Source organism: Acomys minous, assembly GCF_964271855.1.
Source record: "Acomys minous genome assembly, chromosome: 17".
Taxonomy (NCBI): domain Eukaryota; kingdom Metazoa; phylum Chordata; class Mammalia; order Rodentia; family Muridae; genus Acomys; species Acomys minous.
The window spans coordinates 16,583,463-16,597,661 of NC_140500.1; the positions used below are offsets into that span (position 1 = coordinate 16,583,463).

Genomic DNA, 14,199 nt, shown 5'->3' on the forward strand with positions numbered 1-14,199 from the left:
TTTTTTTCTTTTTGTTTGTTTGAAGTTTTGAGTTTCAGTTTTTTTGTTTTTCAGAAGAGAGCTGTCACTGTGTTACATACGTTGGCTTCAAAGCCCTGAAGTCGCATGATGCCTCTGTCCAAGCACAGCAGAGAGCATGAACGTAAGAGTGTGACTGTGACCAGCTAGCGATAGTGATTTGTTAATTTAAAAGACGAAAAATCAATGTTAGATTTTGTGTTTTGTATTCTTTTTGCACATATCTCTGTAGGAAACGATGTCTAAGGGCCAATTTATGTTTAGATAGTATAGCGTTGACATGGGTATTCACTGTATGTCAGCACAAAATCATTTATATCAAGTGGGTGGGGAAACGCAAAAGTAAAGTAAACTATTTTATATTCATCCACTTTTTTGCTGAGTGCTACTTTTCTATAATTATGGGCAAATATGACCATGATGTCAGAGAACCTTATCATCACTACTGTTACCAGTAGTTGTGTGTCTGCAGGGCCTGTGTACCTATCTCTGTGCAACCAGCATGCTACACACTTGTGTATGGTCCTTGGGTACCAGAACATGCGTGGTTTCCTTCTGGCAGATACACTCCCTGAAGCCTTCATCCAGAGTGAATAAAGTATGTCTGTCCAGTCTGCCATTCCTCACACTCTCACCTACATCCCAGCCTCTCAGTGACCTTCCCCGTTTCCTGCTGTCAGATGATGGCCCTCACAACGTGACACGTCTTTAAATGCAAAATAGTCTCACAGGGACAAGCAAAACACATGAAACAGAAACTTTTATTTGCCTGTTAACAAATTGCAAGAAGACCATCTGCCACATGCTGTACACAAGCTAAAACTTACAGCAGCAAATGGAGGCAACTCCATGAAGACATTTCCAGATTCTACCACAGATAATTTTTGAGATACGTTTAAGTCTTTAAGAGAAGAAGACAAAGCCACTCCTTTATTGAGCAGCCAATAGATTGGATATTCTTCACCAGATAATATTAAGCAGCTTCGGCAGAAGTCATCTTAAAGAACAGCGGAGATGCTGGGTGCCGGCGAAGGTGTCTTTCTTTCTGTCACAACTAGTGAGGCTGTGCTGGGCATTTTAGGGAATGCATTGGTTGCCCTTGTGAACTGCATGGACTGTACCAAGAACAAGAAGATTTCTAAGATTGCCTTCATTCTCACTGGCTTGGCAATTTCCAGAATTTGCCTCCTGTGGATGTTAATCACAGAAGCATACATTAAGATAGTCTCTCCACAATTGCTGTCCCCTAAGAGTGTGATTGAGTACCTCAGTTACCTATGGATAGTTATCAGTCAAGCAAGTGTCTGGTTTGCCACCAGCCTCAGTATCCTCTATTTCCTGAAGATAGTAAATTTTTCCCACCACATATTTTTCTGGCTAAAAAGAAGAATTAACATAATTTTTCTCTTCCTGATAGGGTGTTTGCTCATGTCATGGTTATTTTCTTACCTGGTAGTTGTGAAGATGGTTAAAGATAATGAAGTGTTATATATAAATACATCATGGCAGATCCGCATGAAGAGAAGTGAGTTACTCATTAACTATGTTTTCACCAATGCGGGAGTATTTGTATTCTTTATGATAATGTTAACTGTATGTTTTCTGTTAATCATTTCTCTTTGGAGACACAGGAGGCAGATGCAATGGAATAAATCAGGACTCAGAGACATCAGCACAGAAGTCCATGTGAAAGCAATAAAATTTTTGTTATCTTTTATTATCCTTTTCATATTGCATGTCATAGGTATGGCCATCAGTGCAATAGGTCTGTTGATTCCAGAAAGCAGCCTGTTATTCATGTGTGGTTTGACAACAGCGTTCCTCTATCCCTGCTGCCACTCATTTATTATAATTCTAGCAAGCAGTCAGCTGAAGCAAGTTTCTATAAGGATATTACAACAATTAAAATGCTCTGAGAAAGGAAAAGATCACAGGGTCATATGAAAGTCTGGAAGAGAAAGAATGATCTGGAATAGTCTGTGAAGATTCTTTGCATTTGTACTATATTCTTTTCTTGATTCAGTACCATTATCAAACATTGTTGGAATCTTCTGAACTCTTGTGATTACCTCTCAAGGAATCACACTCCCTGATGTACAGGTTCATTTGTTCAGCCAGTCTCCTGATTCTTTAACCTCTTCCTATACATTTGCAGGAGGAAAAACGTCAACCAGACTATCCCATGGATAGAAAGACTTGACAGTGTGCCTAATGTCCAAAACTACAATTCACTGTGATTCCATTGGCTTTCCTGGGCCACTGACACCCTTTCCTCAGAAAGAAAGAGAAAGGAAGAAAGAAAGAAAGAAAGAAAGAAAGAAAGAAAGAAAGAAAGAAAGAAAGAAAGAAAAAGAAAGACAGTTACAATGTTTGGAACTTTTATGTACATTTTTACTTCTTATAAAGTTGCCTTTATTTTTACCCATTAAGCAACAAAGTTGTTGTTTTATTAAGTGTTTGATATAGTAGAATGGTTATAATGGTTGATTTAGCTCTGATAAATAGCTAGAAAAATAGATCAGAACATTCATAAAATGATTCTGCCTACAGATCAATACCAATGACACCATCAAATTAAATTTCAGTACCAGGTTCTGTCTTTCAATTTGTTGGTCAAGAAGGGGTCCCCTAAAACAAAACAGCCCGCTGCCATTATTTTTGCTTCCTCACTAGAATTTTATAAGACCTTATTGAAGAAAACAAGACAATCTTAGGCCACAGGACATTGAGGCTGAAACATGTATTGACCTGGATGGGAAAGAAAAAATATATATATATATATATGATAATATTGTGAAATTAAGCCAGGAACTATACAAATCAGCAAAGAAAATAGCTAGTTGAGTGAAAGACAGCCAACAGAGTGGGAGGAAATCTCTCTTGTCTAACCATATACCCATCACAGGATTAATATTTATAATATATGACAAGTTCAAAATATTAAATGCTACCAAACCAAACAACTCAAATTTTTTTAAAAGGCTAATGGGATGAACAAACAGTCTCAAAGAAAACCCAAATTCCAGTCAATATTTCAAAAATTATTCAGCATCTTTGACTATATAGTAAATACAAATTAAAACTACATTGGAATTCCATCTCAACCCAGTCAGAATGACTGTAATCAAAAATGCAAATTATAACAAATGCTGACAAGAGCATTGGGAAAAGGAGGTCTTCTACACTGCTAGTAGGAAAGTAACTTAGTCTGACCACTACAAGAATTAATATGAATGATTTTCAAAAACAAAAACAAAACAAAATGAAAAAGAACAACCACATGACCTACCTACTGCAATATGGACTATACATCCCAGGGATTCCAGGTCACCATACCACAAAGATACTTGGACACAGTGATTATTGCAACACTATTCACATTTTCCAAGTTAAAGAATCTGCTTTTGTGTCCATGAAGAGAAGAATATACAAAGGAAATTAAAATCTATTCTGCCATAAAAATTAGTGAAGTATGGCATCTGCAGAAAAATGGATACATCTGGAGCAAAATAGGTCATACCCAGAAAGATAAATGTTGAGCATTTCTCCATATGTAAATCAGCAAAAAACAAAAAAAAACAAAATAGCTAGCCTACAGAATGGGAGAAAATCTTTATATCAAACATAAGATTAATATCTTATTTTGAAAAGTTCAAAATACTGAGTGTCACCAAAAGACAAAACTTAGATTTTTACATAGATAAAATGTATGTGTACATATATAAATTCACACACACACACACACACACACACACACAGAGAGAGAGAGAGAGAGAGAGAGAGAGAGAGAGAGAGAGAGAGAGAGAAGTAGATGGAAATTGTAATGAAAGGGAAGAGAAGAGAATCGTAGTGGAACTTTGAAAATGTTAAAACCATAATGTAATTGAATGAGAATACTTTTACAAAACCTATCACTATGTACAACTATTATGCACAAATACAACTTTTTAATATTCTGAAACTTACCATACCTACAAATGAGCTTACATTTTAATTAAACATTAAGTTAGTATCAGAGTAAAGTAATAATAATTCTTTTATATCTAATTAGTTATTTATACATTAAGATTATGTCTATAAACAATAAAATTGTGATGATTTTTCTCTTATTTTTGGTTTTCTTTTTTTTTCTTTGTCCTTTTGGTTTATGAGTTATGGAAATTTTTTTCTTCAGAAGAGAGCTATGGTTTAGCTAGCTGACCTCAAACTCACAGGCTAAAGTGGTGCAACACTTCACCTTTCAAGGAACTAGCACTACATGTATGTGCTACCTTGAACAACTCATGATGGTGATTTCCAATCTAAAATATGAAACTCGGTACTATTATGGCTGCTTAACTTCTAACCATGTATATCTGCCACCCCTACTCAACTACTAGATTTATTACATGCAAAATAGTCTCAGAGGGGGAAACTACAATACATAAAATAGAAACTCATTTTCTTGTAAACAAATTACACAAAGACATTGAGTCTGCACACATTCTGTAGACAATCTAAGTCTTATGGGTCAAGTGCACAGAATTCTATGAAGACACCGCAAATTCTATAACAAAATATTCTTGATGAATTTTGAAGTCTTTACATAGAAGAAGAAGGAGGAGGAGGAGGAGGAGGAAGAGGAGGAGGAGGAGGAAGAGAAGAAAAAGAAGATCTTCTATAAAGCACTCAATATAGAGGATACTTTGCAGCAGATCGACAACAGATACAACAGATGCAGTCTTAGGGACCTGCAAAGATGCTGAGTATAGCAGAAGGCATCCTCCTTTCTGTTGCAACTATTGAGGCCGGGCTGGGATTCTTAGGGAACACGTTTATTGTACTTGTTAACTGCATTGCCTGGAACAAAAACAAGAAATTCCATAAGATTGGCTTTCTTCTCACTGGCTTGGCAACTTCCAGAATTTTTATCATATGGATACTAACTTTAGATGCATATACAAAGCTATTCTATCCAAGGATGCGTATGTCTGCCAATCTAACTGAAAGTATCACTTATATATGGGTGACTGTGAATCACCTGACTGTCTGGTTTGCCACCAGCCTTAGCATCTTCTATTTCTTGAAAATAGCAAATTTTTCCCACTATGTATTTCTCTGGTTGAAGAGGAGAACTGATAAAGTTTTTGTCTTTCTAATGGGGTGCTTGCTAATTTCATGGCTAATCACCTTCTTACCTGTTGTAAAGGTGATGAAGGATAATAAAGTGGAGCATAGGAACAGGACCTGGGAGACCGACTGGGAGAAAAAGGAATTCACTATAAACTATGTTTTATTCAACATTGGAGTAATTTCTCTCTTTATGATGGCCTTAACTGCATGTTTCTTGTTAATTGTTTCACTTTGGAGACACAGCAAGCAGATGCAGTCTAATGTCTCAGAACTCAGAGACCTCAACACAGAAGCTCATATGAAAGCCATGAAAGTTTTGATTTCTTTTATCATCCTTTTCATCTTGTATTTTATAGGTATTTCTATAGAAATTTACTGTGTATTTAACCCAGAAAACAAACTGTTATTTATTTTTGGTTTGACAACTGCATCAATATACCCTTGCTGTCACTCATTTATTCTAATTCTAACAAATAGTCAGCTGAAGAAAGCCTGTATTAGGGTATTTCAGGGATTAAAGTTCTTTGCGAATGGAAAAAATCTCAGGGCCAAGTGACAGTCTGGAACAGAAATGAGTGGTCTTGTATAATAATGAAGAAACTATAAAAGATCTTTTTCATTTGTATAGTGTTCTTGCATTGAGTTTGGGGAGACCTATAACTTCTTTATTTTTATTTATTATCCAGTGAGAGAAAGAGAGAGAGAGAGAATGAGTGTGTGTGTGTGTGTGTGTGTGTGTGTGTGTGTGTGTGTGTGTGTTAGGAGTTGTAAGAGGAGATGTATACAATGTTGGTATTTTTGACATGGGTATGTACAAGCCAGAGAGTTGGGTCTCTCCTTCCACTTTAAGGTAGGGTCTCTCTTTTGTCGCTGTCACTCTGATATTCCTAACTAGCTGAGCTAAGAGCTTTCACGCAGCTCACCTGTCTAAACCTCCCTTCTCATGGTAGTAGTGCTGGGATTACAGATGCATGCCACTACTTCCAGCTTTATAACAAGGTTTTCATAGATTGAATTGAGGTGGCATGGCATGCACAGCAATCATTTTTACCCACTCATCTACCTTGTGGAGCCCTTCATATTGATTTTTAACTGTAGGACTAAACTTTATTGAAATATTCTGCAACTGTTCTGGCTGTATCTCTTGGAATCTCACCCTGTGGTGGGATTTTAATACCATGTGAAAATTGGGTTGCTTAGTCCACCTCTACTCTGCCATTTGTTCCCATGTACTTAGCAGAAAAAAAAATCAAACTGCAGACTACTCTGTGTAGAGATTTCTACAGACAGAATAAATGTCTGAAACAAGACCTCATTGTGAGAAACATGACTTCCCTGAGCACCCATACTTTTTCCCCCAGAAAGACTCCCAGTACAGAACCAACGCAGATAGTTGAGGCCATTCTCAGCGTTTACCACATGGAGCTGAAGAACAGAAAGGGGTGCTTCCTTTATTTTCCATTTTACTACTTACAGTAACTTTACTTCATCCATGAAATCTCAAAGTACATGTTACTGGCGGATGCTTGATGAAGCAGCAATGGTTATGACAGTGGATGTGGCTCTGTGACAAATAGCTAAAGAAGCAGAAACTATAAAAGCTCCCACAAAAGAAGTCTTCATACTCTTCAACTTCAGGGATTTGAAGTGAGGAGGCATGGATCAATTAAAGCTAAGGAGACGTTCAATCGCAGATCACATCCAATAACAGACAATGGTGAACCAAGGGCGAGACCTGTATGGAGTCGGCAATGTCCTGCTAAGGGTTTGAAACACATACACACACATGTGAAACACATATACACACACGTTCATTCACATATAGGAAACATACAGGCCTTCTTGGAATGTTGTCTCTCAATAAACAGTGCCTTAACTATATCTAATAACTATTTTAAAAATCTAACACTGACCGGATGGATACCACTGATGAAGCCATCATACAATGAATATATTCTTGTAGGAAACAAGCAGTAAGCAATGACAAAAATATGTACTTCTATTTTGTCAAAAAAAAAAAAAAAAGAAAAGAAAAGTACGTAAAGTGCTGAGCGAATGGCCTGGGATTGTGTTAGGGAGGTGTCATGGAGAAGATGCTTTCATCTGAGCCTGAATAAGCTAAGGTGAGGTGAAAGGAGTAAGGTAGTTTCAAGATGGGAAAACAAATGTTACCAGTAGGAGCAGAGAACACTGAAAGATCGCAACGCAGTGGGACCCATGCACACAGGGAAGACTTTAGATTATTTCAGGGAATTTCTAATGGGAAAATTTGGTAAATTCATCACAAAACTGATAAATCCTTCCATCAAAGAAAAATAAGGATTATAACAGTAAAAATGCTTCTGTGTACATCTTAAGTAGATACATGATAGGCAGTGATAGATACGTTATGATCACTGATAAGTGTGAGGAATATATAATTGACATTTAGAAATGATTGTTTCATTCATGTGTAAACTGGATAAATAGGCCCTTTAACTCTTTATAATATAGTACAGGTGATATTGGCTTTCTTTTTTTTTTTTTTTTTTTTTTGTGCTTTGTGAGTTCCTGAAATTTCTATACAATGATTCTTATACTTAGTAAAATATAACTAAATTAAAGCTAAGACATGTGGGGAAAAACGTGCGGCTCTTGATGACTGAGAAAGAGCATTCCCAGTGTTTCCAAAAATAAGTCCATTTTGTGAGTTTTGAAGTTGAAGTTGACGTCATTAGAACTTTAGATGTAGTAGGCCCTCAAGTTTTTGTTCACAGTGCATTCTCCCAGCTTTGCTTATGAAGGAAGGCTGTGACTGCTTCCAGTCTTTATCTCCTTTAAAGTATATTCAACATTTTTCTTACATATTTCTAAACTTTCTCTGCTGCATTTTGCATGGTTTATGGCCCAAGGTTTTGATAATTTTTTAAAGAGTCACATAAAGGTTTCTACACTGTAATACAATGACAAATAATTGACAAAATTTCTTATTTAAGCCATTTTAAATTATAACTCTAGGGTACTAAATGTATTTACAATATTGTGGGAGAACTGACTCTAAGTCAGTTATGGCATTCTGGATCTCTTATAAACTTGCCTTAACCATAATAACAACATTCCTATGAATGCTTAAAGCAATTTATTTTACAAAAAAATACAATATTTTTCACTTTCTGAGCTCCATGAATATTAGCTTTTTCTAGTTAGATTAACATTATTTTGTAGCAATTTGTACAAGAAATTTGTCTTAATGTCTGCTCGTGGCTTTTTCATATTTCAAGTAAACTCTGCATAAAGTGTTACTTCTTTTCTAAATTATTATTAGAACCTATATTATAATTATAACTATAAAAAGTTAGCCTAGAGCATTATAGACAAACAGATATTTCTTAAATGTTAATATACAAGAATATGATAGAGAGGCTGGGAATGGTAGAACATGCCTTTAATCCCAGAACTTGGGAAGTAGAGACAAGCAGATCTCTGTGAGCTCAAGGCCAGCCTGGTCTACAAAGCGAGTCTAGGACAGCCAAGGCTACCAGAGAAATCCTATCTTGGAAAAAAAATAGAATATAATAAGGAATTAATTTTTAATGTCTTTCAAAATACCAATAGGATAATACTTATGCTAAAGGAAAAATAAAATAAAAATAAAAATAAGTACAAAAAATTCTCATAGGAGTGTTTTAACTTATTTTGAAATATATCAGAAGCAGCCGTGATAGCTCAGGGGATTTGAGATATGGACACTTGCCACCATGTGGAGGAGGGAGAGAACCAACTCCTGCAAGTTGTCCTTTGACCTCTAAATACACACCACACCACACACAAATACACACACACACACAAACACACACACAAACACACACACACACACACACACACACACACACACACACTAAAAAGGTAATTACAAATTACATATTTTAGATTTTATCCCAATTTGACTTACTGGGCAGAGTTATATAAAAGGTGTTAAGTTTCTAGTAATGTAAGATGGTGTCCCTTTATATTTTGCTTCTATGTATTTCCTTTGTGAAAAAATCCTTTTAAAATAATACAGACAACTTGACAAATAAAAATACCTTGCAAGCAAACGATATAATTTTCATTGCAAAGATAAATTTGGCAAGCGGAATATACAGCTGTGATAGTTTGTCAAGACGATGGGATATAGAGTCATCTAAGAGGCAAACCTCTGGCTGTGTCTGTTAGGTTGCTTCCAGACAGCATGAATGTGAAGGACACTGTCCTAAAGAAATAAAAAGGAGAAAGTGAGTGGCACACCAGCTTTCATTGTTCTCTCCTTCCTGACTGCGAATACACTGTGAGCAACTGCTTCATGCAACTGCAGCCAAGACTTTTTTGCACCAACTTACTGTAAGACGAAATAAATGTTCTTTCCCACAATCTGCTTTTTATCAATGTCACATGGTTTTTATTTAATAGCAGTTAGAGAAATAATCAATGCAAAACAAAAACATAGAACCTGGTACCAGAAGGATGGGGCTGTTGCTATGGTAAACCTGATCACATAGTTTGTAAAGCTTTGGGATTTGTTCGTGGGATGGATGCAGAAAAGTAGTGCACCAAGCCACAGAAGCAATCCCAAGTTTTGTAGGACATTCTGGTGATGGTGTGGGATACCAGAAGCACAACAGGAAGACAATATTCTTGAGAATACAGAAAGAAACAAGAGTCCCTTAGCATGGGGCGATAGGCTGCTCATGTAACACAGAGGCCAAAGACCTAGCTCTTTTGTGCCATAGCCTGAAAACATCAGTGAGGCTGAAATCAGAGGTACTAACTAACATTCTAGTTTCAAAGAGGAAATTTAAAGATAGCAAAAGATACAGACTGGAACAGTAATTGCTTACTGCTCTTAAGATTTACAGTAAAGAAGGGCTGAAGTACATTTTTTAAAAATGTGCAGTTTGCTGAAGAAAGGAGTATGAACTTAAGATTGCAGATGAGATGTGTAGGGAAGAAACAGAAACCATCTGCATGATTCAGCACTTGGACAGCTGGAAAGGTGCCCTGGTCCACACCCCACATATCAAAGGCTGATCTCATAATCATGCAAATTCATTCGAAGCTGGAATGACACCACAGCAGTTCCTTGCTCTTAACTGTCCCCAGAGTGAGTATATGTCGGTATAATTTAGTCTGAGAAACCAAATCTCAGTATCTGGAATTAAGCTAAGATGAAATCAAGGTAAGAAAACAGTAAAAGGACACTATCTAGGCCAATATTCATGATGGGCGTAGATGTAAAATTTATCAACAACAACAAAAACAATTTCAAACAGAATTCACAAAGGCATTAACAAAGATTTCATGCCATGTCCAAATCCAGGAATCCAAGGATGTTTCTGCATCTGCACATGAATAAACACAGTAAATTCAAAAACAAAGTTAAGGACAAGAGCGCATGAGCATCTGAATGAGTGCAGAGATGTGGCCAATGATATTCATTCTACCTTCCTGACAAAAGTCATTGTGGCGCCATCACTCTCCCTGGCCCAAGCGAGAAAGGAGGGAACAGTGACAAAGAGATGGGAGTGGTGACAGAGTGGAGCAGTGAGTGCACTATGGAAAGAGATGGAACTAGTCACTTGCCAGTGGTGAGAAAGAGCTGAGGTTGATGATGATGGATCATTTCGTTACCCAGTCAGGTCCATAGGATAGTGAGCCGCAGCCTGGAGCTTAAGCAGAGGCTCAGCCTCAAAACCAAATGCCTGGCAAGAATCACCACAGCTTTGGGCAAAGAAGGAAACCCAAAATAAGGAACAGTCAACTTTCTATATCAGACATCCTTAAAGGACCACTGCGTCCCATGATTGCCACTGATGGCCATGTGTGGATCAATGGCCTTGATGTGGCCAGGGTTCAGGTTGATGTCTGAAGACCATGTTGTCACTTGACAACGTGCAGATGTTCACGGCCTGTGCCATGGCCTGAGTCCGTGTTGATGTCCATGTGTCATGCTGTTTCTGGATGCCATAGTGATCTGAGTGGCAAGTGCTATAGTTGGGGCTATGGTGATATCCTGGCCCATGGGGCCATGTCTGGATCCATGGTTTTATTGTGGTGGTGTCTGTTGAGGCTCATGGTCTGTGCTACCACAAAAGGCCATATAGATACCTGTGGTCTGTGATGCAGCCTGAAACCATGTTGATGGTGTGGGCTGTGTTGCTTTCAGGGGCCATGCTGATCTAGGTGGCTTGCACTGCCACCTAACTCCAACACAGCTTCAGTCTTGTTACCATGTCCCAACACCTAAGGTGATTTGAGCTTCAAGGAAAGTCATATATAAGATAGTATTTACAACATGTGTCTTTAGCAGATGGGTAGATAATATTTTATATTGCTAAAGACTATAAAATTTTATATTGCTAAAGAATATAAAAATGGGCACTTTTGAACGTTTGATGAAATGTCCAGAGGGGAGGAGCATAGCAGAAAGACAGTGAGAGAGAGAGAGGGAGGTGAGTTAACTCTTTTTCCCAGTCCACTCTATTCCCCATCAAACCTATCTGGTATGTCCAAATAATATGTGTTCTTTGAATGTGGTGGAGCCTCCCTTGTCCCTGGTGAACTTAACCCAGGAAACTAAGGTTGTTGGATGTTCATACTCATCAAACAAGTCCTGAGTCATTGACTTCTGGGTTTTTTGTTTTGTTTTGTTTTGTTTTGTTTTTTTGTCTCACACCAAGCATAAACAGAGACAGCCTAGGATTTATTAGGGAAGTTCTTGAGTGGGAGGGATTGTCACAAGAGATGGAAACTACCTTGCTGTCCTTCTATGAGTAGCCTTCTACGAGATGTAAGGAAGAAACTGAGTAGAGACTAAGGTCATCTTTGCTGGACTGGACATTTTTGAGTCCATTCTTTGAGAGTCAAATCAGGATGCAGTCCACATTTCCTTTACAAGCCTCCTCAGTCAAACTGGAAAGATGATTGTGTATTGCTCCTCCAGTCAAAGAAGCAGTCATTTTTGTTCAGTCTCTTGCTCAAACTGTTCTACTCATTTAGTAGGCTATTGATTGGCTCCTCTTTCATGTTCATCTGTTAAGGTACTATCTCATCATTTACAATGGGCCCTTCCTTACATCACAGAAAACTATCTTCTTTCTTATTTTCATATTTAAAGGATGAAACGCAAGGTTAGTTTTCTATTTTGTATTTTATACATAAATATATAATGCTCTTATTACATAATCAGCTTATTAAATGCAAAATAGTCACAGAGGGACAAGTAAAATCTATGAAACAGGAACTTCAATTTGCACATTAACAAATTGCAAAAAGACATTTAGCCTACACACATTCTGTAGACTAGCCGAATCTTACAGAAGCTACAGGAGTGAACACTAACATTTTTCTCATTTTACCACTACACAGACCTGAGGTACTCTGGAGTCTTTATCTAAGGAGAGAAGATAAAAATCACTTCTGTATCAAGTAGCCACTACTTGCTACAACTCTGCAGCAACTAACCCACACCAGGTCCAGCAGAAGCAGTCTTGAAAATTTTCAGAGATGCTGAGTGCAGTGGAAGCCATCCTCCTTTCTGTTGCGACTAGTGAAGCTATGCTGGGAGTTTTAGGGAATTTATTTATTGTATTTGTAAACTGCATGGACTGGGTCAGGAATAAGAAGCTTTCTAAGATTGGCTTCATTCTCATTGGCTTGGCAACTTCCAGGATCTTTACCATATGGATAATAATGTTAGATGCATATGCAAAGGTTTTCTTTCTGAATATGGCTATGTCTAGCAATCTAAGGGAATGCCTGAGTTACATGTGGGTAATTATTAACCACTTGAGTGTCTGGTTTGCCACCAGCCTCAGTGTTTTCTATTTCTTGAATATAGCAAATTTTTCCCACTACATATTTCTCTGGTTGAAGAGAAGAAGTAATAAAGTTTTTGTCTTTCTGTTGGGGTACTTAATTATAACATGGCTAGCTTCTTTTCCACTAGCTATAAAGGTAATTGAGGATGTTAAAATGAATCATAGCAACACATCCTGGCTGATTCAACTGGAAAATAGTGCCTTATTTATAAACTATGCTTTTGCCAATATAGGGGTCATTTCCTTCTTTTTGATTGCCATAACTGCTTGTTTCCTGTTAATCATGTCCCTTTGGAGACACCACAGGTGGATGCAATCCAATGTGTCAGAATTCAGAGACCTCAACACAGAAGCTCATGTGAAAGCCATGAAAGTTTTATTTTCATTTATCATCCTCTTTATCTTATATTTTATGGGTGTTTTCATAGAAACATTATGCTTGTTTCTCACGGAAAACAAACTTCTATTCATTTTTGGTTTCACAATGTCATCCATGTATCCCTGTTGTCACTCCTATATCCTAATTCTAACAAACAGCCAGCTGAAGCAAGCCTCTGTGAGAACACTGCAAGGGTTAAAGTGCTGTGAGACTTAACAGAGAAATGGATGGTCCGGCACAATCCAGCAAGGAAATCCGTGAAGCTCTTTCCGTTCACAGTATCCTTCCACACTGACTATCAACAACTGAATTGCTAAACATCTTTGAAATCTTCAGCAACTGTTGTGACTGCAGGTACTGCAGTATAAGACTTTTATGGTAAGAACAAAAATCTGAAACAAAACTACACACTGTTATTTGCTTGGCTTCCTGAAGCATTGATATCCATTTGCCAAGAAAAACCCAAGTGGGACAGGGATGACAGACAGACATGTATAATGAACCTCGACATTTAGAACATGGAACTGAGAAGCCAAAGGGATGCTTCTGTGTATCCTGAGTTTTATTTCATTTTTTCAATGTGTTTATTCATTTTACATCCTGACCGTAGCCTCCTCCCTCCTCGCCTCCCAGGCTCACTCTCCTCCCTCTTCCCCCATGCCTCTCCTCACCCCAGCTCATCAAGTCACATCGGGAATGAGTGTGTCTTCTTGCCCCATGGCCTGGAGAGCCAGTACCACCAAAGTGAAGTGATCAAAAAGCTATCAATAGAACCCATGTTAGATACAACACGCTCTCCCTTCTGAGCTGCCCGTTGGCTACATCTCTGTAGAGTGCCTAGTTCCAGTCCATGCA

The 14,199-nt window shown here is 37.7% G+C and overlaps 3 protein-coding genes across 3 annotated transcripts; all 3 read left to right on the forward strand.

Annotated features, from left to right (window-relative positions):
• Window positions 1-1,032: 1,032 nt before the first annotated feature.
• Window positions 1,033-1,962, forward strand: LOC311587948 (taste receptor type 2 member 114-like; the record flags this gene model as incomplete). Its single annotated transcript, XM_084765287.1, has 1 exon — window positions 1,033-1,962. One exon carries the CDS (start codon window positions 1,033-1,035, stop codon window positions 1,960-1,962), a length of 930 nt encoding a protein of 309 aa, XP_084621413.1.
• A 2,794-nt stretch (window positions 1,963-4,756) lies between these two features.
• On the forward strand, window positions 4,757-5,686 carry LOC311587949 (taste receptor type 2 member 105-like; the record flags this gene model as incomplete). The annotated part of the gene is made up of 1 exon (XM_084765288.1): window positions 4,757-5,686. The coding sequence occupies one exon, from the start codon at window positions 4,757-4,759 to the stop codon at window positions 5,684-5,686; it is 930 nt and encodes a 309-aa protein (XP_084621414.1).
• A 6,965-nt stretch (window positions 5,687-12,651) lies between these two features.
• LOC311588192 (taste receptor type 2 member 104-like) lies at window positions 12,652-13,560 on the forward strand (the record flags this gene model as incomplete). Its single annotated transcript, XM_084765676.1, has 1 exon — window positions 12,652-13,560. One exon carries the CDS (start codon window positions 12,652-12,654, stop codon window positions 13,558-13,560), a length of 909 nt encoding a protein of 302 aa, XP_084621802.1.
• Between the last annotated feature and the right edge of the window lie 639 nt (window positions 13,561-14,199).